General features: G+C 39.5%; 1 protein-coding gene across 1 annotated transcript; it reads left to right on the forward strand.

Annotated features, from left to right (window-relative positions):
* Positions 1–17458: 17458 nt before the first annotated feature.
* Positions 17459–18436, forward strand: LOC118662055 (casein kinase I-like). The gene has a single exon (XM_036320674.1). It carries the CDS (start codon positions 17459–17461, stop codon positions 18434–18436), a length of 978 nt encoding a protein of 325 aa, XP_036176567.1.
* Positions 18437–26307: the final 7871 nt, after the last annotated feature.

A 26307-nucleotide genomic window follows, 5' to 3' on the forward strand; every position in this document is an offset into this window, starting at 1 on the left:
TCACTGTGTCACTGACCATCACAAATTTGCCTACCAAGGATTGAGAAGTAGATACCCCAGAGAGGATGCTAGAAAAAACCATGAGGCATTTGTGGAAAAATGTATGTCTCATAAAGTAAGATATGGAAGCAAACTAGCAAGAAACATGTGTTTTGTCACCTACTTTTATTTCTTGCATTCTCCAATCTTTTCTCTCTTTTGTTGATTATTAGATTAACTAAACTCTTTTTGAAAAATATAGGCTATCTTAATTGTATGGAAAATACCAAGAAGAGGTGATTTTATCCACATTTAACTGAAAGCTTTAAAAAGGGAAGAAATGTACCTGGGTTGTGGGCTCGGTCCCCAGTGTGGGGCGTGCAGGAGGCAGCTGATCTATGATTATCCCTCATCATTGATGTTTCTCTCTCTCTCTCCCTCTCCCTTCCTCTCCGAAATCAATAAAAATACATTTAAAAAAGCAGGGGAAGGAGAATGGATCTCTGGGGTCAGGGTGAAAATAGCAGTGGGCCATTCCCCCAAGAGTCCTTTGCCAGGACAAAAACTTCAGAGATTCTAGGCTTTGTTTTAATAAGAAATATTTTATCAATTATTAATTTCTCACAGAATATTGAAGATTAATTCAAAATGTCAGCATTTATTTTTTAAAATAGGTTCATTCCATGGAAACAGCTAAAGCAAAATATATATAAAATATGCTCCCCAAAGTCGAGTTTGTTTGATTAAAGATTCTCCTTACACTTAAAATCCGCAGGCAGAAAGTCACAGAGCTTTTAAATATTTCTCATTTCTTTACCCACCAGAAACTTTAAAAATACAAATGGAGCATGCTATGGAACCTCTGCAGGTGTTGGGGAATAAAGATAAGCATCACTTCAGTAACCAGGCATTTTTGGAACATAACATATATTGAATAAACCCTAACTTCCATCTTGCGGCATAAAACTATAGGTTCTCAAAAGGAGCCTAATACTAATACTGAATTTCTAAGGTGTTCTCCGACTTGCTAAATATAACTATTCTCTCTACCCATGAGTTTTCAATTTTTCATTCTGTCTCTGCTATAACCTTAAAAGTAAGAGAAAGAAAATTATATTTAGGTAGAAGAAAAATAGAAATTTATATTTATTTATAACCTATCCTGTCTCAAGAAGGATTTCTCTCTTATTATTTATGAAGATATGTACAGATTTTTAGAGTGCAGCTCAATTAACTTTGACAAATGCAAACAAGCATGTAACCCACAAACCTACATAGAACATTTATGTCACGCCAGAATTTTTATTCTGAAAAACTACTAAGTCTGTCCCCCCATGCCATCTACCCCTCACTCAGGCCCGCCAGCCCCATTAGGGTAATTAGTTTGTTCAATTGTATTGCTGAGTGGTAGCTCACGTTTCTTCATTCTCCTGCTGGTGTGTATTTGGATTGTTTCCAGTTTGGGGATTTTATGAATGAAATTGCTGTGAGCAGTGCTGTCCAAGTGGTTCTGTGGACATATCTTTTCATTTCTCTTGGATAAATAATTAGGAGTGGGAGAGCTGGCTCAGAGTCAGGATAGGAGTTTAAATTTATAAGACATTTTCAAACAGGTTCTACATTTTACATTCCCACTAGCACTACAGAAGAGCTACAGTTGCTCCACATCTTCAAAAATACTTGGTATTTTCAGTCTTTTCAATGTTATACCATTCTATATGTTATGTCATTTGCATATTTCTGACAAGTAATGATGGTGAGCATATTTCATGTGCTTATTGGCCATGTATCATCCTTTTGAAATGTCCATTCAGGTTTTTGCCTGTTTGGGGGTTGTTTTTCTACTATAACTGAATGTTAGTAGTATTTAACATAATCTAGATACAGATTCTTAGTCAGATATAAATAATGCAGATATTTGGTCCTACTATGTATCTTGCTTATTCATTTTCTAAAAAATTTTAATTTTTATGAAGTCCAATTTTTAATCTTTTGAATTTTAGACAAATCTTAATGAATGTTTAACATCCACTTACAAAGAATGTGTATCCTACTATGTAAGGATTTAGTGTTTGTGAATATCAATTAAGCCAAGTTGATTGACAGAGATTGAAAGTCTCCTCTAGCCTTTGTTTGTTTACTTAATCTATCAACAATTTTAAAAGGCTTTAAAATATTTATATTTATAGATTTGTCTAGTTCTCTCTTTAGTTCTGAAAATTATTAATATATATTGAATGCTGTTATTTATTATTCCATTATATATCCTCCATATCAGCGGTTCTCAACCTGTAGGTCGCGACCCCTTTGGGGGTCTAACGACCCTTTCACAGGGGTTGCCTAAGACCATCGGAAAACACATATATAATTACATATTGTTTTTGTGATTAATCACTATGCTTTAATTATGTTCAATTTGTAACAATGAAAATACATCCTGCATATCAGATATTTACATTATGATTCATAACAGTAGCAAAATTATAGTTACGAAGTAGCAACGAAAATAATTTTATGGTTGGGGGTCACCACAACATGAGGAGCTGTATTAAAGGGTTGCGGCATTAGGAAGGTTGAGAAGCACTGCTCTATATTCTTGTAATTTTATCTTACAGTAATTTTTTTTAATATATTTTATTGATTTTTTACAGAGAGCAAGGGAGAGGGATAGAAAGTCAGAAACATCAATGAGAAGAAACACTGATCAGCTGCCTCCTGCACACCCCCTACTGGGGATGTGCCCGCAACCAAGGTACATGCCCTTGACCAGAATCGAACCCGGGACCCTTCAGTCTGCAGGCCGATGCTCTATCCACTGAGCCAAACCGGTTAGGGCAGTAATTTTATTGGGGTTATGCTATAAGAACCATCTAATTAATTATATACCTGCATTTATGCTGTTTTCTTCCTTGTGCTATTGTTGTCATAAATTTTGGTACATATTTTATAAATGTACCAAAATAACATTTCATCATTATTTTTCTTTGAACAGTCCATTATCTTTTAAAGATATTTGAAAATTTTAAAAAATATATTTTATTCTAGTTCACATATTTACCATTTCTGGTTCTTTATTTCTTCACACAGATCTGCGTTTCTACCTGATACCATTTTCCTTCAGCCTTAAGAACTCTCTTTGATATTTCTTTTAGTGCAGATCTGCTGAAAACGGATTCTTTCAACTTTGTTAATCTGAAAATTTGGCCTACATTTTTGAAGTGTATTTTCACTGGATATAGACTTCTAGACTGACAGCATTTCTCCCACCGCCCTCACCCTACAGTTTTAAAGATACCATTCCATTGCCTTATGCCTTATAGTTTCTGGTAAGAAGTCAGTGAAAATTCTTACTATTATTGTTTTTAACACCTTTTTAACCTTTTATTTTTAGCAATTGCATTATGATATACTGAGATGTGGTTGTGTTTATTCTGCTTGAGATTCTTTGAGTTTTGTGATGTATACTTATATTTTTTTCACTAAATTTGCATGCTATTCAGACACTATTTCTTCAAATATTTGTTATGCCCCTGTCATCCCTCTTCTTCTATTGGACTTTGTTTCCAAAAACAAAGACTTGTAATCCATGGACACAAAATGTTCCCAGTCTTAGAATCATAACTGTTTTGTTCTGGCCAGCATGGATGGGTGGGATTGTTAAATTTATGAGTTTGGACAGGTCTTCTATCATATCTCTGATACTGGTCTCAGAATATAGCAATTAGAAGTGTCAGGTTTTTATTAAGACTCTATAACTTTTAGTCTCTACCTCTCATTTTTTGGGGGAACCTTTCTAGTCTGTCTCCTAACTCTTTCCTTTAGTATGGCTTGCTGGACATTTAGAAAAACCCATATTCAGTGGCTATGGGCAAAGCGTCACACATATTGAATACTGAAAGATTTAATGATTTTAAAAAGACTCTTCTTCCCTTTCTTCCCTACATTTCATCACTCCATATGCTAACTTCTGCCCATTTGGAAGTCTTCTAATTCCTGGCTTCCTTTTTAGATAATTTCTTCCATTTTACCCATAAGACAATATTGACAAAGCATAATTTTCTTATCACCATTTCCCCCTTCCCTTTCTACTACTTCAGTATTACAATAGTTCTGTGATTCTCCATTTATCTGGGAGCCAGACTTCTGAAAGCCTGACTATCCCAGAACATAGCCGTACATTCATAATGAAGAACACAGCCTCTGGGCTGTTAACAGAACCTTCCAAAAACTCAAGCCCTTTACTGAACCACATCCAGCACAGCCAGGGGTGAACCTGAGGAGGGGCAGTGAAGGATTAAAGAAGACAGACAAGAGAATACAGTTAGGACCAGGTGGATCACTGTGCCTGGATGAGGAAACAGTGACACAACCTATAAGCCCAGTCTTTATTTTATAGTCAGATCACACAACGCAAAACAAGAGCAAGATGTTTACAATGTGGAAACCAAGATGGCGGCATAGGTAAACACCAGAGATTGCTGCCTCGCACAACCACTTCAAGAATACAACTAAAAGACAGAACGGGCATCATCCAGAACCACAGGAAGGCTGGCTGAGTGGAAATACTACAACTAGAAGGAAAAAGAAAAGTATACCGAGGCTCAGAGGAGCTGCTGTGTGGAAGTTAAGTGCACAGGTACGGAGGCGGACGCGGAAAGGGCTGGCGGCTGAGGACACGGTTGGCTTTTTCAATTAAGAGGGAGTCTCAAACTCCCTACTGCTCTGAACTCCAGTTCTGGGGGAATCTCTGGGGACCCTGACTGATACGGGGAGAGGCTAGACTGTTTGGAATCATTCGCATCTCAAGGGCGGCTTTCTCTCAGAGGTGCTTGCAGTGATTACCCAGACACTGAGACTCGGGGCCTCTTAGGGAAGGACTGACGATCAGCCATAGCTGTTTGCTCTGCCCTATTGATCCCCTGGGATCCCGCCCCGCCCAAGCTGTGCAAGGAGGCTTTTGCAAGCTGAAAATTACCTAACAAACTTGCAGCTGGCCCAAGGCCCCAGGGCAACTTGCATTCCTTCACAGCTGAGCTCCAGCTGAATAGCTTCAGGCAAAGGCTAGATTAGCACCTCCTGAAAGATCCAGGAGCTAGTGTACCCGGTGGTCAGAGTGACTCAGTGAGCAACAAAGCCCCACTGAAGCAAGTCTTGCCCCAGAGGGGTGTCTCCAGCACAGAAGTTCTCCCACTGTAGACACAGCTGATTCTCACAGCCAATTGGTCAATTCCTCCCAGTGATACCTACAACAATCAAGGCTTAACTACAACAGGACTGTGCACACAGCCCACAAGGGGGTGCACCGAGAGTCCACCTCAGGTAATTGGGGAGGCTGAGCCACTGGGCCCTATAGGACACCTAGCACAGAAAGCCACTCCATCAACACAGGGAAGCACAAAAAATGCGGAGACAAAGAAATAGGACACAAATGACAGAAATGGAGAAAAGCAAATAACTGGATATAGAATTCAAAACCACACTTTTAAGGTTTTTTGAGAACTGTCTAGAAGCTGCTGATAAATTTAGTAAGACCCTCAAAAAGACGGGTGAGGCCGCCAATAAATGTAGTGAGATCCTCAAGAAATCTAGTCAGACCCTTGATGTTATGATAAAGGGCCAACTGGAAATTAAGCATACACTGACTGAAATGAAGGATATTATACAGACTCCCAACAGCAGACTAGAGGATTGCAAGAATCAAGCCAACGATTTGAAATACGAAGAAGCAAAAAACACCCAACCGGAAAAGCAAAATGAAAAAAGAATCCAAAAATATGAAGATAGTGTAAGGAGCCTCTGGGACAGCTTCAAGCGTACCAACATCCGAATTATAGGGGTGCCAGAAGAAGAGAGAGAGCAAGATATTGAAAACCTATTTAAAGAAATAATGACAGAAAACTTCCCCTACCTTTGATTGGTTGAACTGCCAACCAGTCAACTGGACAGTTAGCATATTAGGCTTTATATAGGATGATATGCCAAGCTCAAAAAAGTTTAGTATAGAGGTTACCTAGCCAGAGAAAATTGGACATAGGCAATTCAAATGGAAGTAAGAGGTAGTTCTATTGAGGCCCACTCATGTCATCTGTGAGAGAAGTGACATTTGATAGCAAGGCAAGAGACAGAGCAACTACTAAAACAGAATTATACATGCTCAACAGGGTAGAGCCATTAATGTAGGTCAAACCAAAAAGGTCAGGTTAAATTCAGTGGAAACCATTTAGGAAGGCAAGGAAGTGTGTAATACATTTCAGAAAGGTTCCTATCAAATTATTTGTTAGTGTTTATTTGCTATTTAGTTTTAGAACTTAAATGGTAAGTTTGAGTTTTATTAAGAACTCCACAGCACTAGAGGATGATGAGGCATTCCTGTGCCACAGAAAATAGAAGTAGCTCCCATGCTTTCATCAGTTTTATCAGCAGCATCTTGTTCTGATTATTTTTGTCTTGTTTTTCAAACAAGATACCAAATAACTACCTCGCCTCTCACCCACACAAATTTTAATATATCTAGTTTTTTTCTCTGTTTGTATCTAAAAATGTCTATTTGCAGTAACATCTTGCATGAAACATGTAGTACAAAAATAAAAGTAAATTATATAGTTTCTTTACACACCTGTTTAGGTGATAGAACTAATGATGAGAATAATTTAAAATGGTTCCATGAACTCTGTACATAGATTCAATTTATTTTAGCATATTTTGTTTTAAAGCTCATTTTCTTATTAAAATGTTTTAAAATTTTGAATATTAAATAGAAGAAAAATTAAAATAATTCTATTTTGACTTTTAATATCTTTCTGATTTTTTCTATGTTTGCATATTTGTCATGATTGTAATTATGCTGCATTTATAATCTATTTTGCTTTTCATCTAATATTATAGGCTAACTAGAGGCCTGTTGCACGAAGAGATTCGTGCAATAGGCCTTCCCTTCCCTTGGCTGCTGGCACCGGTTTGCCTCTGGCACCCGAGACCCAGGCCTTTGGTCTGGTTGGGCTCTGGCCAGAGCTGGCCCCGGAGCCATCAGGCTTCGCTGCTCCGGCCCCAGGGCCATCAGGCTTCGCTCCGCCGCTTGGAGCCTACGTATGCAAATTAGCCACCATCTTTGTTGGGTTAATTTGCATACTCTCCTGATTTGCTGGTTAGCATAGCAAAGGTATGGTCAATTTACATGTTTGTCTATTATTAGGTAAGATAAGTATTGCTGCCATATTTTATAAGATATATATCTTATGGTAAAATATACTTAACATGAAATTTAATATTTTAACCACTTTAAAATATGCAGTTTTTCAGATTTATTAAGTGTTCATCTTAAAAATTTTATAATTGTTCTATGTCCAATTGTTAGGTATTTAGGCCATTTTTTTCCCCAAACTCTACATAATATGATGATGAACAAATCTGTACACCTAATTGTAAGGTTCTTAATTTTTTTTTCTTAAGATACTTTCCCACAAATGAATCACTAGTTTCAATTGACCATGTCTGCAGCAATGTATGAGCCTAACAATTTCAGAGCTAACTTTCAAAGACGTCTATGGCAGATCATTTTCATAATCCAAATACTTGTTTCTAGTTTATCAGATGTGTTCATTCATATTTTATATTTCATAATCTCTTAAGTCAAGGCATACATGATTGCTTAAAAACTAAAGTTCTCCAAAGCACAATCAATGCCATTGACATACAGAATAAATTACTTCTCTACTACTTTCTATGAAAACAAGACAATGTTTAATGGTTTTATTTTTAAGATGAATCATTGTGATATTTAAATCATAGCAGCATAGCAATTGCAGACATGGTAATGGCTGGCAATGATTAGACTGACCGTTTTGAATTCTTTTGGAAATTTTCAGACTTGTCTTCACCATCAGGTAGACAAACAGATGATCAAAATTCAGTTTAAAAGGTAGAAGTATGTTTTTATCAAAAGAATATATAAATATAAATGTGTTAAATAATAAAGTATGCAGGTGCTTAGAAAGAGTAATTGGAAATTTGATGTCAATTGTCAAGATTAAAGTTAAACATCAAATTCTAAATATATACATATGCATATCCATATATACAGATATATGTCTAGATAAGTTCTTTTCAGTACATAGCTACTCATGATTGCAATGATAAAATTCCAACCAAGTTGTTTCAATGGCTGGATTGTTTTATCTCCATGCACCAAAAGAGACAGGGAACAATGTGACTGTGTTTGCTGGGGAGGGGAGGCAAGACAGCAAATGAGACTACTGGAGGAAAACGTGTCACCAGAGTAGTCTAAAAGCTATGGATCATAAAAACAGCTCTTATCACAGATTCTGCTCTTGTTTTTTTATGATTCAGAGGCTTAAAATACCCCATATTAGTCCTTCCTAGTGTGTACTCAACTGGTAATCTGCCCTTTTCATTTTCTTATTATAACATCTATGACTATTCCAAGGTTGGCCCTCATAAGTGAAAGATTAAAACAAATCCTATGAGAGGTACAAAAGCTTTATGAAGGTACTCTAGCAAGTATCTTCATGAAAGCTAAAATTCCTTTAAAAGACAAAGCACCTAATTTCACAATTCGTGATGAAACCTAAACTGTAAAACTTAAAAAAATAAAAATAAAGACATCATGGGGAAGGAATACACTTTCTCAGAAAGAAACCATTGATTTATTTGGTCAACACTGGCTGCCCAATAGAAATACTGGGGAGCTTCTAAAATATCCCAATGCCAAGACCTCAGATCAATTAGATTAGATCTCTAGAGGGAGGGGCCCAGAGAATGGCACTTTTTTTTTTCTTAAGTATATTTTATTGATTTTTACAGAGAGGAAGGGAGAGGGATAGGGAGTTAGAAACATCGATGAGAGAGAAACATTGATCAGCTGCCTCCTGCACACTCCTTACTGGGGATGTGCCTGCAACCAAGGTACATGCCCTTGACCGGAATTGAACCTGGGACCCTTGAGTCTGTAAGCCGACACTCTATCCACTGAGCCAAACCAGCTAGGGCGAGAATGGCACTTCTGAAACTTGCCCCTACTCTAAGGTCTAGCCAGGTTTCACTGCCAGGCTGTAAACAATTCTGCTCCTAATTGATTACATTTTTACAGCACTTTACAATTTCCAGAACACTTTCTCATTCATTCTCTCATTTGATCTTCATTAGCAACACAATAATTAGAGCTCACAGATTAGAATCCTTATTTTATAAATCAAAAACTGTGAAGTCCTAAGAAATTAAGAGAATTCCCCCAAATAGCACTATGCAGATTTTAAGATCACAAAGAGGGAGCAAAATATAAGCTATAGAAATTTAGAGGTGTTTGATAAAAGAGGCCCCAGATTCTACGAGAGATGCATAGAAAAATAAGACCCAGGCCACCAAAGACAACATTGCCTGTATTTTTTTTTGTTTCTATTGTAAATCTTATAAACCCAGAACCTACATGGTCTATTACAGAATACTGATGAGGATGGACAATCTGTAAATCAGAAGAGACAACTATATGCAAAGCACCTGCAAGCTGGAGTCCTTGAGAGCTAGTCCTTGGTTGACCTTTAGCTCCCCTGCTTTCCCCAGCGACTTCCCAGGAACTTTTTTTTTTTGAATGACTAAAAGTAAAATGTTAAATTACTTAAAAATATAAAGTTGTATTTTTCCAGAATTTGAAATGAGATTATGAAATCCTTAGAAACACTAATTTAAAATGTTTTCATTCTACACATCTTTTAACTTGCAGCTTAATCCATTACAGCTTTACCCCACCGTGCCTTCCACCTCCAACCCTCTCTTGGCAAATGCTTTTCGTTATCAATTGCACTAAGAATCCTTCCTCTCTAGGAGAGGAAAGGAAGGAGAGAAATTGATTTCAAAATAACAGGATTAGTATTAGGAGAGGAGAAATCTGTGACCATGTCCATATTAATAATTTATGTTCAGACACACTTGCCCAGCTGGAAAATGGGTGACTTCCCAGGAAACAAACACGAGACTCTAGCATTTAATACTTCCCTCCCTAAGGCATTGCCTTCCTCATGGGGAGGAGAGATTGCATGGGAGCATTTAGCCACTAGATACCCTACACAGTAATGCTGTTTATGTCTCACTGGCAGCATATTAGTGGTCTATTTTCACAGGCCTGGATGAGGGGCATCCTACAATTAAGCCTAGTGGGACCTCCTTATACCCACTCATGTGCCTAAGTAAGATTTAGAACCCCACTGACAATTTCCAAAAGACTAATTTTTATAAATTTGATCTTTACATAGTCCTGATTTAAATTAGTGGCATGGCCCTAACTGGTTTGGCTCAGTGGATAGAGCGTCAGCCTGCGGACTGAAGGGTCCCAGGTTCGATTCTGGTCAAGGGCATGTACCTTGGTTGTGGGCACATCCCCAGTTGGGGGTGTGCAGGAGGCAGCTGATCGATGTTTCTCTCTCATCGATGTTTCTAACTCTCTATCCCTCTCCCTTCCTCTCTGTAAAAAAACCAATAAAATATATATATAAAAAATTAGTGGCATGGTTTGAGGGAATACAATTAGCTACCAGAGGAATTAAAAAACACACACACACACCTTAAAATATTGCTGTATGAAGCAAATAACAGTGATACCTTAAATACATAGTCCTCAGGAATCCTCTTCGTTCTCCTCTCTAGCACTTTTATTCCCCAGATATTTCAGACAACCTCATCAAAAGTTGCTCAGCTTTTTCTCCATATCCAGGCGCCATGCAAGTATTTTCTTCTTTTCTACTCTCTTACAATTTCATCATCATATGCTGTACATCGACCTAACATTTATCAATTAAACACAGTGTCTCTCAAGGAGGAGACAGGGAGCAAAATTTGGGCCACTGTCATAGGATTCTGGAGAGGAGAAAGCTGTGAACCTATTATTGTTCAATCTTGTTGCATAACATAATGTGGGGAGTCCAAACTATAGTTTGAATTAGTGTATATTTTACTTACCTGTTTCTTAATAACCAACTTTTATCTTCTTGGTATAATATCTCAATAAATGTAATTTGAGAAAGTATTACACATTTTATGGAATATAGTCCTCCCAATTTCTAGAACAGCTGTGAAATCCAAGAATAGCAACCATGATTGTACTCAGCACCAAGGGATAATGTTAGTCAGAGGTAAGACCATAAAAATTTTGTGAAATTGTAAGGACAAAATGAGAACAAGAGAAATAGTCTGAAAACTTAGAACATCAATGCTACAATAAAACTAGTCTTGAAGATGGGAAAATGAGCAATTCGGGCATAAAAATGGAAAGAGATTGAATTTAAATTGATAATATGACAATGGGCAATTGTATTGGATAGCTTCCTTCGGCCCTCTGGATCCACACCCTACCATTTCCCACCAAACTCTGTTCTCCAAAGGGTTGGTCTATATAGATTTTGTCCACGAGCTCACTTGCATTTTGGTTTCCCTTTGGTTTTTGCCAAAGAGAAGTAGTGGCAAGAAATAGCTGGATGGGAAGAGAGTAAGACTGGCTAAAATTTTGTTTTTCCAACTCTCTTTTACATGATTTAATTGCTTCCACTACAGAAGGCCATGGGCCTATTAGACCTTCCCAGGCAGTTCCTCTAGCAGGGTGCTGCCTTGCCTGTTCTTGCTGGCCCTTTGGTATTGCATATCCCTTGTTGAATTCTCTGTTTACCCCACAAAACCTTCTATAAATGGTTCCTTTATCAAATTCCCTTCAATTAGTAGTTCAAGTTTGCTGTTTCCTGACACTACCTTAATTCAGATTTCTTAAATTAAAATAGATTTCTATGTCCTGAAATGACACTGAAAATCATTTCTCAACAAATTTTCTAATCAACTTCCCATAATTTTCTCCCATCAATATTCTTTAAGTATGCTACATCCTTGTATATCCAAGCTAAAAGAAAACTATCCCATAAAATAAAAATTATTAACATTTATATTATTCAGTTTTGCATTGCATTATTTTTGAGATGGGGAATACATTTGTCTTTAAATATGTCTTGTGTTTTTGCCCCAAAATCAATTTATTTTTGAGGGTTGAGAATGAAATGGGCTCTTTAGAAGACTGTTGCTTTGTAAAAAAAAAAAAAAAAATTATACTGAGATGAAAATATGACTGTAATTTAAAAATTAATGCCCTTACCTCCCTGTAAAATATACATGAATGTCCTTATAAATACAAGTTGTTTATCTTCACACAGAAACAGAATTATTTAAAGAGTATTCGGGGAACCTATAATAATCCCAAATTGTCTCCTTCTTGCAAGTGTTAAAATGTTTGAAAGGTTTTCATTAGTTATTCCTTGGGTTTGGTTAAGCATTGCTCCCGTCTTCCTATTTGCTCTTTTTCCTCTTTTTTGCAGATACATTTATCTATAAAGCAGGAGTCACACATTAAATCATTAAAAGCTTAGAGTGAATTTTCTATCAGATCTTGTCTTGTTAGCCGAGAGTAAGGCACTTGAGCTGCCTGAGAGAACAGGGGCTCTGCTCTGTAAATGTGAGAGGCTCCTCTGCAAAGTTCCTTCCTGGTTGTACACTTCCAACTCTCTAGGTCCCATAGTTTAAAATCAGAGACCACCTACGCTTCAAGAAAGTAAAAATCTAATCAGAGTTAGGAAGCATAGTAGAGATATGCCCAGAATATAACCACATAACAACAAAATCAGCTATAACGAGTCCTCAGTGTCAGAGAGAAAGAAGGCACATCCGTTAGTTCTCTGAGGTAACCTGATCATTTGTTTGAATATGTTCCAACTTTCTCCTAAATTATACGCCTAGAACCACCCAGACTAGCTGCATGCAGACCTTTCTGAGAATGCCTTTATGTCCAGGTATGTTTTATTCTTGAATCAAAATGTTTTCTCTCCCTCTTGAATTCGTTGAATCACTCAGTTTGAAGGATTTGTTCTAACTCAAGCTTCTTTTCAGTCGGTACATTGTGATACTGTCATTCGGAGAGACCTGCTCTTGCTGTCATCAAGAGGAATATTTTATTCTGCCCTAACCTCTTAAGCCCATTCACTATTGTTAGCCTCAGCAATGGCACTGCAATGATTTGAGTCCTTTACTAACACCCTCTATGACCCTTCATTAATTCGTTCTTTTCTAATTTAGTACCACGTACAAGACAGAAAACATGCTTTCCGAACCATCAATCAGCTCATCCTTAGAGATTATGATAAAGCTAATGATAAATGTTCACATTTGTCATTTCAAAGACAAGCATAAGGGGCTTCATTTCCAAATTTTTACTGCAAGTTTTAATTCCACATTGTCAATTATTTAAAGTATTCTTTCCCCTCGGCATTGCTGTGCTAAATATACAGGTAGAATACTCTCTTGTTCAAATACTCTGCAATTTCATGCCTCTTCCAATTTTCCCTTTATGAATCTTCATGTAATTTTCCTGGCTTTCATATCTTAAATTATCTTCGCTGCCTCACAGCTTCAAGTAGAAAAATAAAGACCTCCTTTGGGTTGACATTTAGAGGTTTATTATTCTCTCTTTGATATATGAGCTTAATGCTCATTAACACTAAAATGAACCAGCTGAGAAAAAAAAAAAAAAAAAAAAAAAGCTGCCTTCAAAGATTCTGGGATAAATAATATAACACTCTCTTCCTTCCTCCTGACTACAATGATATTAACCAATTCCACAGTCCTACAATGTAAGCTTTTACAAATTTAATATTGTCTGTTTTAACTTTTCAAAGGTATGCAAATGCTGCCCTAGAATCTGCTTGCTTTGTTAGAATTTCTTTTTCCTCAAAATAGATTTAATGCAGCCTCTTCCATTCCATTTTTTCTAGAATTGCCCCTTAAGATTAAATTTAAAGCAACCTCTAAACACTGAGTTATTTGAAATTAAATATAAAGCATGTAGTCCTTTAGGAAACATGATCACGTGATCCTCTTGGGATTTGGGGAGCTCCAATAGTTGAGGGAATTTTTAAATTAAAAACTTAATATAGATATTTAAAGTAATATTTTTCATTAATCATGTTTTCCAGAATCCCTTTGTGGTCTGTATATTTACCAGTTTCTTCCTGTGTAGATTTCTTTCTTTCTTCTATCAGAATATTTTAGGTAAAGTCAAATTTACCCAGCCTCTGCTAGAAACTACTGGGAACACAGTTTGTTTCTCTGACCCTTTAAATCATACTCTTTCACTCTGCATCGGCCAAGAAACATCCTGCCAAATAAGTCTGATGGTGATTTGATATAACTTTTCACAGGTGACCTATCATATATGAATCATGTATTATGTATTGGAAATAGTTCAGGAGAGCTGCTGCGTTTTCTCTCTCTATAATTAACTTCCAATTCCTAAAACAACACTAAATCCTAGGATTTCCTGAGATGGAAAACACTTGGTTTTCCTGGAACAACTATTAAATTCCCCAAAGGGATAACAAGTTGCTCATTTTGCCAATTATCACAAGTCATTCCTCAGAGATCTTATCCTCAGTGGATAGGTTTCTATCCACTATGATCGTTTTAGAAACAGAAGTTCTCCAGAATAGGGAGCCCCAGGCTCTACCTCCTATTGGTGCTAATTTCAATTCCTACCTGAGGTCCCCTTTCCAGAATTTTCCACTTGCTCCATTTCTCCATCCTCAAGTTTCAATGATTAGTGCTGATCAGGATTATCTCGGGGTTCTGTTTTGTGTAGCAGACTGCATGCAGAGATAATAAGATAGCTAGAGTTTTCATATCTGATGGGCCTCACTGCTTCAGCAGTCTGGAGAGTGGAGCAACATTTTCCATAAGCTTGTCTGATAAGTAAAGTCGGACCAAGCAGGTCCTCTAACACAGGCCTTCCCCCGTCCCGTGGCAGACACAGAAATGAGGACAGCTGACTCGAGCTTCGTTCAGGGAAAAAACAAAAGTCAGATATATTAAATCCCAAATGTATCTTCCCCAATTTGATAAGACATTTATTAGCTTTCAATGTTCAGGTTATATCAGTGCTTCTCAGAATTGACTGCGTCTGTGACTCTGAGAATCTTCTGATTCCCGGAGTCTGGGATTTGGCAGGAGATTCTGCATTTCTAACCACCTCCCAGGTGATGCTGGTCCAAAGCTGGTCCACAGCATATACTTTGAAAAACAAGAGATTCTAGAAGCTTAGAAGTTCTCAGACATTTCATGTGCCAAAGAATTCCTTGGGGAAATTGTTTAAAAGGCAGAGTCCAAATTGCATGCCCAGAGGGTCTCAGGTGGAGCCCAGGCACTGGGCGTCAGGGCATCAGCAAAGCACACCACAGTTGAGGGTGAGCTGGATTCAACTTTGGGCAAGGCATCAGACCAAGGTGCCAGCACTCTTGGCTTTACAACCTACTAAATCTGTGATCTGAAATAAGTAATTTAACATCTTTTAGGCATAGTTCCCCACAGCTGTAAATGGGTTTTGTATTGTCTGTTCTGTTGGTGCCCTCATATTGCTGAGACGTTCTATATGTTCACAAGCTACACAGATGTAAGTTTCTGGCAGCCCTCTGTAATCATTTCCACATCATTTGATACCAGGATGTCACCGCCTTCTGCATGATGTAGGGCCCGCCCCACTTTTCTGTCCTTTGAAATATTCAGAGAGGATCACAGGAATATGTTCTGAGGGAGTTCTGGAACCTCACCAGGAAGCCTCCGATGCTGAGAAACAAAAAAAACCCTACTTAGCAGAGTCCGTCAGAGGTAGGCTTCACCCTGTCAGTGCTGGCGATCAGAACAATTGCAGATGCAAATTTGAACCCAGAAAGCACCTGTCCCCTAAAAGATTACTTTTGTCTTTATGCTCCAATAGTATCTTTGATATTCTTTTGTTCTTCAAACCTAAAGCTTTGGTTTAAAGACCTTATGATAACTGACAAAGCTTTCTTTTTCCCTCCCTGCCTACTTAAAAAAAAAGAGGACCAGTGGCCCTTGTGTTTGCATCAGCTATGTTTCTGAGGCTAAAGTGGTGACACTGTTTTTGATTAATTGAAAACAAATGCAAGTATCACGTAACATTCTGGTTCTTCCATTTCTTCCATTTCATTGAACATCTATTCAATCTCACAATCCCATCAGCCTGCAGAATACATCCACTCATCTTTCTGCGTGCATCCCCTTCCACCCTAGCACCCTCACGTTCAACATCTGTTGCTTATTCAAGATGCAGGAAAATTCCCTTTTGGGAGAGAGCATACTCCAAAGACATGTGAGTGCACAATTGCTTGGAAATAATGATCTGAGCCAATGCAAAACATTGTTAAAATAGAACATAAGTTATATTTTAAAACATAAGTTAAAAATAAAAATAAAGGAAACTGAATATGTAAATATGTACTGCATAGTATCTGAATCCACATTTATGCCAAAATATGGACACATACACCCACATACACACAAATACACGCACACTGCACGCACACATACATGCACAGGAACTTTTGAAATCTTTTATAACTGAAAAGGATTTCACATGCAAATGTTGCCCTGAGCTCAGTTGAGTCAGAGAGTCTCTGAGAGACTTGGAGGAGGAACGATGACTCCTGGAGCCTGAGTGTGATGAAGGTCTCCAGGGAAGTTCTTCCCATCACATATGCTCACCCAAGATCAGCTTCCCCAGCAGACTCATTCCTGAAATTGTAACATTAGAAGGTTTTTTCTTTTAACACGTTAAGCGCCAAGCCCGTTATCTTCCTTTCCGTTTAGCCCGCGATATCCGATTTCACCAATATGCTGGCTGCACCAGTGACTGAGGAGGTCTGGATGGAAAGTATAGTGTCAGTCACCTTGACTGACGCGGCGCTTAACGTGGGAAGGAAGGAAGGAAGGAAGGAAGGAAGGAAGGAAGGAAGGGAGGAGGAGGGAGGGAGGGAGGGAGGGAGGGAGGGAGGGAGGGAGGGAGGGAGGAAGGAGCAGCCCTGGCCGGTGGCTCAGTAGTTAGAGTGCCGGATTCGGTTGCAGGCTCAGTTCCTGGCCCTGGTTGGGGTGTGTGCGGGAGGCAACAAACGGGTGTGTCTCCCTCACATCCATGTTTCTGTGTGTGTGTGTGTCTCCCTCTCCCTGCCATTCTCTCTCAAAATCAACGGGAAAAAATCCTCAGGGCTGGAGCCTGAGTAACTAGATGGCTGAGGAGTGACGGGGATCCCTCTGGGCGGCCATGGTGGCAGCGGCATCACCGCCCTAACTCACTGCCCCCTTTTCCAGCCCTGACGGCGCTGCGAAAGCCAGGCAGTGGCCCAGCCTGGGAGCCGAGAGCCCCGCACACCCTGCAGTGGGGCACAAGGAACCCGACTGGGCGGCGGTGACCGCGTTCCCCTCGGCGGTTCGGGGCCCTGTGACGCCAGCAGCCGACGTGCGCGTTCCCTGCCGCGCTCCCCGCAGCCCTGCCCAGCGGACCAGCCCAGAGGCCGCGTCCTCCTCCCCGAGGCTGGGCCCGGCCTCCGCCTCCGTCTCCCGGTCTCCCGCGATGGCGATGGCGATGGCGATGCCGAGCAGCAGCGGCTCCAAGGCCGAGTTCGTTGTCGGGGGCAAATACAAGCTGGTGCGGAAGATCGGGTCTGGCTCCTTCGGGGACATCTACCTGGCGATCAACGTCACCAACGGCGAGGAGGTGGCGGTGAAGCTCGAGTCGCAGAAGGCCCGGCACCCGCAGCTGCTGTACGAGAGCAAGCTCTACAAGATCCTGCAGGGCGGGGTGGGCATCCCGCACATCCGCTGGTTCGGGCAGGAGAAGGACTACAACGTGCTGGTCATGGACCTTCTGGGGCCCAGCCTGGAGGACCTGTTCAACTTCTGCTCCAGGAGGTTCACCATGAAAACTGTGCTGATGCTCGCCGACCAGATGATCAGCAGGGTGGAATACGTGCACACGAAGAACTTCATACACCGAGACATCAAACCCGACAACTTCCTCATGGGCATCGGGCGCCACTGCAACAAATTATTCCTGATTGATGTTGGTCTGGCCAAAAAGTACCGAGACAACAGGACGAAGCAGCACATACCGTACAGGGAAGACAAAAACCTCACGGGCACCGCCCGCTATGCGAGCATCAATGCCCATCTGGGGATTGAACAGAGTCGCCGGGACGACATGGAATCCTTGGGCTATGTTCTGATGTATTTTAACAGAACCAGCCTGCCGTGGCAAGGGTTAAAGGCTGCCACAAAGAAACAGAAGTACGAAAAAATTAGCGAAAAGAAGATGTCCATTCCCGTGGAAGTGCTATGCAAGGGGTTTCCCACCGAATTTGCCATGTACTTAAACTACTGCCGTGGGCTGCGCTTTGAGGAAGCCCCGGATTACATGTACCTGAGGCAGCTCTTCCGCATTCTTTTCAGGACCCTGAACCACCAGTATGACTACACATTTGACTGGACGATGTTAAAGCAGAAGGCAGCACAGCAGGCGGCCTCTTCAAGTGGGCCGGGTCAGCAGGCCCAACCCTCCACAGGTCTCTAAGCATGAACCCAGGAACAGAAGGCGCAGTGCAGCTTGACCGGAGCTACGTGTTTCTCCCCAAATCTAGACATTTTACTCCCTATGTACACTAGCCAGTGGTTGTGGACAACCATTTACTTGGTGTAAAGTATAAACTGGATCTGGGCAGCACTGGTATTGCTGTGTCCCGAGTTGTAGCCGCTGTAATTGTGAATAATAACTGAGATGGTGAAACATGGTGTCCAGTTTTCTATTGCTTTTTTTTTTTTCAAGTGGAAACGTTAACTAGATGGTTGACACCACAAATTGGTGGAGAAATTGTGCATATGCCAATTTTTTAAAGTCTTTTTCTTTGAACTAAAGCAGTGGTTGGCAAACTGCGGCTCGCGAGCCACATGCGGCTCTTTGGCCCCTTGAGTGTGGCTCTTCCACAAAATACCGACTTCTGCGCATAGGCCACGAAGTTTCAATCACACTGTACATGCGTGCCCACACGTGGTATTTTGTGGAAGAGCCACACTCAAGGGGCCAAAGAGCCGCATGTGGCTGGTGAGCCGCAGTTTGCCGACCACTGAACTAGAGTGCTTTGAGATCTCATTTCAGAAGAACGGCATGAACAGTCTTCAGCCACAGTTGTGATGGTTGTACATGCTCACAGTTGTGCACTCTTAGGGTTTATCCGTCCCTGGGGTTAGCAAGTTGTTCACTTAAAACATTCTTAAAATGTTTGGCTTCTTGTTTGCAAGCCAGCTGATATGGTAGCAACCAAAGATTCCAGTGTTTGGGCATATGAAAGACTGCCTGCTAACCTGAGCTAGAAATAACATCTAAAGTGGAGACTTAAGAAAAACTTAGTGACTACTAGATTATCCTTAGTACTCTGCATTAACTCTATAATCTTCTTGGTTTTTTTTAAAAAAACGTATTTGTCACAGAAATTTAGTTAACATGTTAAAACTAAATATGTATGTACGTTGCTTAGATAAATGTAGTCACTGTAAACATCTATATGACCTGGGATTTTGTTTTTATTTTGAAATGGGAGCTTTTTTGTTTACAAGTTCATTAAAAACTAAAAACTGTTTCTGTAAGGAAAAAGAAAATATCCTAGGTGCAGATTAACAAAAGAAAAAGAAGACGAAAGAAAAGAGCACATGTTAAACTTTGTCAATGGTTTGCTCCTCCCTTTGGGTGAGTCTATGTGCTTCTTTCAGATAGATTTCTGTATGCGTTTCCTATGACCAAGTACCACCAGCTCAGTGGCTCAGTGCAACACAAATTACTTATTTTACAGCTGGAAGTCGGAAGTCAAAACTGGGTTTCACAGGGTTGCATTCTGTCTGGAAGCTCTACTGGAGAATCCATCTCCTTGCCTTGTCTAGCTTGTAGAAGCCATCAACATTCCTTGGCTGGTGAATGTTTCCTAAATCCTAGCCAATAGCCTAATTTCTCTTTCTTCCTCTGAGCTCTGTTTTCATCTTCATAATTTCTCTGACTCTTCTGCCTCCCTCTTCCACCTTTTAAGGACCCTTAGGATTATACTGAGCCAATCCAGGGAGTCAGGATAATCTCCTCATCTCACGACCCTTAATCACATCTGCAAAATCCGTGTTGACATATAAGGTAACATATTTACAGGTTTCAGGGATTAGGATGTGAACATCCATTATTCTGCCTACCATTATTTCTAGAAAACTACAGTATAAAGGGTTGGTTTTGCTAATAGGGCCCAGGAAGTAAAGGAGTGAGAAGGCAGGACCTGGATAGAAATGGATAGGACACCAAAATAAAGATATTGAGCACCTGAGAAAGAGGAGGTGTTCCCAAATTAGGGAATAACAAAAAGGTAAGCAGCGATGAAGTCAAATTTTTTCTACTTCATAGTTTTCATTAGAGCTGGCTACAAAATCTCCTGCAGCCTCTTCCCCTGGCTGGCCCCACCTCTGATGGGCCCCCACCACTCCAATTGGCCTGCAGTCCCTCCCCACAGCCAGCTCTGCTCCAATTGGCTGCCCCCACACCAATTGAGGGTGGGGCTGGCCAGCCAACCTTCCACAGCCCCTCACCCAGCCCTGCCCCCAATCATCCCACCCACCCCAATCAGGGGCAGGGCCCACCAGCCAACCACCTGCGGCCCCTCTTCCCAGCTGGCTCGGTCCTGATCAGGTCCCAATGGGGTGGGCTGGCCAGCCAACCTTCCGCTTTCTCCTCCTCCCAACAGGCCTGGCCCCGATCTGCCCTGATTGGGGTCAGACCAGCCAGACTCTACCCATGCACAAATTCATGCACTGGGTCTCCAGTCTATAATAATAAAATATGCTAATTAGACCGGATGTCCTTCTGGCTGACCTTCCAGATGAAGCCAAGGCTTCGAGAGAAGCCCGGGTCCCGGGTGCCAGAGGGAAACCCATGCCGGCAGCCGAGGGAAGGCTTACTCTTTCACAAATTTCCTGCATCGGGCCTCTAGTCTCTCTCTCTCTCTATATATATAAAAGGTTAATATGTTAAGTGTCCAACTGTCCAACCAACCACTATGACGCGCACTGACCACCAGGGGCAGATGCTCGATGCAGGAGCTGGCGACCTGCAGTGAATTGGCAGTGGTGGTTCTTAAGTGACACACCCTGAAAACCAGAGAGAAGGGAGCCCAATTCCTCACAGGGCCACGAGATTCCACCTTCGGCCATGGGTTATGTTGTTGCTGGGGCACTGTCGGCCTATAATCTGGTTTACTGCACACTTGCATTTGTGTTCCACACTCTGTACGACAGCAACTTTGCAGAGTGCCCTCTCGCACGCCGGGACCCCTCGGGGGATGTCAGAGAGCCAGTTTCGGCCCCATCTCCGCAGACCAGGCCGAGGGACCCCACATGCTAGAGGGACCCGACTCACTCCAGAGATGCTGGGGAGGGACCACCAGAGGTTGGCTCCAGGGTGTGTCCAGCCCGTCTTGCCCAGTCCTGCCCCGCCAGCCACCTTCTAATTAATTTCCTTTCAATGTGCATGAATTCCTGACCGGGTCACTAGTATATAAATATATATACATATATACATATCTGATGAGAATTATACTGCTTGTTTTTTGTAGTGTCATATGAATAATTTTTCCTTCCTTCTGCTTTCTGTAATTTCTCTGGATTCTACCCTCTAAATATTCTCCCCTTCTGCTGTGAATTGCCTTAGTCCAGGTTACATCTCTTCTCCCTCTAAAATTGTCTCTTATTTTCATGTTTGTTTTTTTAATCCATTCTCCAAACAGCATTCAAAAATATCATTCTAATTGCCTATCTGCCACCTTAGCCCCCCTGCTTCTCAAACCTCAGGTCTTTGCTGGCTTTTCTCACTGATCTTTTTGATGGTCCTTGCAGCCAGACCACCTGCCACGCCCCCATTACCCCCTGAATACCTCCACTACTATTTCATGCTGTCTTTATGTTCCACTAGATTATATCTCCATAAAGGCAGGAATCGCTATACCCAGCATTTGAGATGATGCCCAGAATATAATAATTCTTAGTAAATGTGCTTAATAAGTAAATGTACCACTTTTTAAATAAAAATACAGACAGCATAGCTTTTCCTCTATTCTCAGACAGAGAGGGTGCTTCTGCCCTCGCCAACACCCCTTTGCCAATCACTCTTTCCAGGATAGAACCTTAGCAGTGAGAGCCCAATAGTCATTGGTCTATATCCTTTTGCTCACAGTGATATGTTTCAGAAAACTAATCATTAAGTTAGTATAGAAATGACTAACTATATATGAACTATGATCACAGAGATGTGAAATATGGATGGCACTATAAGCAAACATCAGAAGCCTCTATAGAAAGTCCAAGATAGCTTTGTGACTGTAGTGGCATTGTGGGTAATGAGCTTTCTATTTTTTTTCTTTATTGATTAAGGTATACATATGTGTCCTTATCACTCCATTGTTCCCCCACCCCCACCCCCACCCCCCACTCATGCCCTCACCCCTCTGGTGTCTGTGTCCATTGGTTAGGCTTATATGCATGCATATAAGTCCTGCATATATTGTTCATTATATCCCATAAATGAGTGAGATCATGTGATATTTATTTTTAATTTGGTTCATATATCTTTCAGGGAAAGTGCTTGCTATTATTTATGTACAGTACACTAGCTAGACAGCATTACCCTTTGCATATAAAGACACAACCACATACACTTCAATTCAATCAAGTGGTAGGTGTTTTTCCTACATATCTCTAGACAATTAGTTTTTTATACAAATTTAACAGATTTAATACTTTATTTTCTTGTCCACAAAATGATCTTTATTTCCCTTTTTGAAGATAAGCAGCCCAGTAGCAAATATCTAATAGCTATGCCATGCGCATGGTTTTTATTCCATAGACGGGGGGGGTGGGGGGGAATGCCTCAGGTTTTCAAGATGCAAAAGTCTCCTGATATTTTGGGGTAACCCTCAAGCCAGCATGGTGTCAGGGATGGTGGTTTAGGGAGACAGAGCTCAGGCACTGACCAGAGTAAGGAGAGGGAAATACTCACAAACAAAATCTTTTGAACTATGTTTCTATGCAACCCTAGGTGATGAGTAAAACAATGAATAAATCACAGCCCCACCTTCATGGAAGACAGATGATATTTTGAACATTATCTCTCTTCATAGTACAGATGTTATTACATTTTCTTTTTCAACCTAAAACTTAAGGTACAGCTTATTACACAAATGTTGTAAAATAAAAAGAGTAGTATCAGGGATCTTTTCTGAAATGATGCAGACACTGTATCATTCTGTAACTACAACTTTTATCTTAACCTTAGTATTCCTATCAATACTGCCTGGTTAATAGTCATGTCTTGTGATGAATGTCAGCAGTGATGAATCTTTGAACATCTGTCAAATAACCCCGCTGGAATACATTTTGATTAATAAAAATAAAAAAAACCAGGAAGGTTTTTTGACTAAAACATTTAAAGAACTTCTAACAAACAAGTGAAAGGGCAAGGAAAATGTAAAACAATGTTTAGATTTAGATCTTCTAAATTTCATAGCTAACAATTTAGAGAATATTTATTCTGTTATGTTTATACAGCTCTATGATAATTAATTGCAACATCGGGTTATATTTTTCCAAATGGATAATGCTAATAGATCTAATATTGCATTTCTCTTACATATAAAGTTGAAGCACTGAAATATATCAACAGTTTTACTAAAGAAACTATGAAACTTCTCCATGCAAGGTACAAAACAAAGCTTTTAAGGGACAGAGGGGCATAATATGTAAGAATTTTAAAAATCCTACCTTGGTCTTACCCACAGTTATTCTGTAGAGAGTACTAGACATGGAATATAGTTCTGCCACATATAGTCACAGAAGTACAATAGAAACAATGAGGAGATTGGTATGTTGCATTTGGCCCTACTAACACAGCAGGTACTTAATAATACTAGTAACTGTTTGGTGATGATGTATAATAAAGCAAATAGCACTCAGAGGTAATTGTTCACAGTGACAGAATTTTGGTAGTCAGTTCCAACAAAATTCTTTAGTAACTTTTAGAGAAGAAATCACTTTATTTAAAAAATGTAATAGCCATGAAGAAACATTTTGGAAAACATTAAATTATACTTTCTCTGTGAAATAGTCATGCTATAAGACCCTTTGGTATTTGAAACATCTTTGCTTAGGTGAAAATTAACCTAGCTTACCCTGTACTAAAATTCTTAGCTAACAATAATAATTATAATATTTAAAAATATCACTGACAATTTTTAGGCAAAACAATCAATTGCAAATTAGAAAGACTAGGTATCTGTTTATGTCTTATTGTATTTGTTCATTTAATAATTATCGTAACTGGAGTTTTAATAGATAAGCTGATTTTGAAGTTAAGAAGGAAATAATAAAAATACAAGAATGGACATTTCTTTCAAAATAAATCAATTGCTTAAAATTGTTCAGATGAAAACTGAACCTCACAGAAGTTAGCAACCTGCCTTTAATCACACAGTTAGGAAATGATGCAGCTACAATTTTGATCCATGTCTGTCTGACTCCATTTTCATGTTCCTAACCATCTTGCTGTATGACCTCCAAATATAAGAACACATCTTAAAATAATAGACTTCTATAATTGCATTTGTTTACTAGCAAGGTTCTGCATACTGCCTCATGGTGCCAAATTGGACTCCAGAAATGTTCCTTTTGGCAGGCAGTTTACTCCTTCCCACCTCATTCATCTTCCTTGGGGAGTGGGAAGATATTTGAGCTGCAACCTCTGATTTAATGTAGACTGTAGTTCAAATTATTTTCAAAGTACTTTCTCATATTGTATTTGCTATGCAGGATAGATAACTCCAAAGGTTAACAGGAAATGCACTGCTATTCCCATATGGTGAGAGTGAACCGAAAAACAGAAAACTTAAATAACTCACGAAGGATCACTGGAAAATGGTGAAAAGAGCACCAACTCTGAGACAGATTCTCATTTGATTTACTTTGGAGCAAGTCTCTAAAACCATCTAAGCCTCAGTTTTATCACATATAAAATGGAGTATTACCATTCCTACAGGGTGTGATGAGGCTTAATTAGATTATACAGATAAACCCTCTGACAGAAGGTCTGTCATCTAACAGATTCTCAATAAAAATTAATTTTTTTCTGTTGTTAATGATTGAAAATGAAGTTAACAATGTCTGAAGAAATGAGGTCAGTGGGTAAGGTAATAAAGATCCCTTCTGCTGTCTCACCGGATATGGTTCTACCCATCTTTGTGAATGCTGATTAGAAGCTTAATTAAGTTAAAGAGTATGATCAATATATTCTTAAGTTAAATGAAAAGAGAATCAATGTTTAACTAGATTTTTAATTATAAAAATGAATATATGCTTATGGTAAAAATAAATTCAAAGAGTAATAGGAATAAAACTATAAGTCATCTACCTTAAAGTTCCAACAACACTTCAGAAATAATTTCTACTGGCTATGTCTGTACTCCTATTCTTTTCATGCTCATTCAAAGAAGTTTTATAACATCTAAATATACAGATAATATTTATATGTAGCTACTTAACTAAAATAGACTATAAATATCTATAATAATAAAAGTATAATATGCTAATTAGACCAGACATCCTTCTGGACATCCTTCCGGACGACCTTCCAGATGAAGCTGGCACTGTGAGGGAAGCCTGGGTCCCGGTTGCCTGCTGACGGCTGGAGGGAAGCTGGTGCCAGCAGCTGGGGGAAGGAAGGCCTACTCTTGCAAGAATTTCATGTATCAGGCCTCTAGTATAAAAACATATAGAGAGACTACATGCAAAGGAATACTACATACACAATGGAGGTGTATATACAAATATATAAATGCATAAATTTATACTACATATAGCACATTCTTTATAACATCTCTGTACTACTCTACAAGTCAGAATTTTTCTGTCATCTTGAAACTCTTTTGGGCTATTAAAACAACACTACAACAAACATAAATCTTTGCACATATCTAAAGCTCTCTCTCTAGAATACATTCTAGAAGTAGGTCTCAGACAAGTCTCTCTCTGCTACTCCAAACAGTGGCTCATCCCTCCAATAGTGTATGAGTGCCTATTTACTCTCAACCACGCCAATACTTGTTTACATTTGACAAATGGAAAAGAGAAAAATGTAAACTCACTGCATTACTTTAATCATTTGTAAGGCTAAAAAATGTTTTGGCCTTTGTAAATCTTTTCCTATGAACTATAGTTAGCTCATTTTAATATATTTCTTTAATTTGTGAGAGCTATTAGTCATTATATTTTCTCATAAATCAATTTCATTAATTGCCACTTAAATTGTCAAATTATTTAAAATAATTTTAAGATTTATTCTTTGTGTTTTTTAGGGCAATCATGTGATTTAAC

Source organism: Myotis myotis, unplaced genomic scaffold (assembly GCF_014108235.1).
Source record: "Myotis myotis isolate mMyoMyo1 unplaced genomic scaffold, mMyoMyo1.p scaffold_m19_p_8, whole genome shotgun sequence".
In the NCBI taxonomy this organism is placed as follows: Eukaryota; Metazoa; Chordata; class Mammalia; order Chiroptera; family Vespertilionidae; genus Myotis; species Myotis myotis.

What these genes read in the sequence shown, in the direction of transcription:
- LOC118662055 (XM_036320674.1), top strand. Translation starts at nt 17,459, where the DNA reads ATGCCGAGCAGCAGCGGCTCCAAGGCCGAGTTCGTTGTCGGGGGCAAA.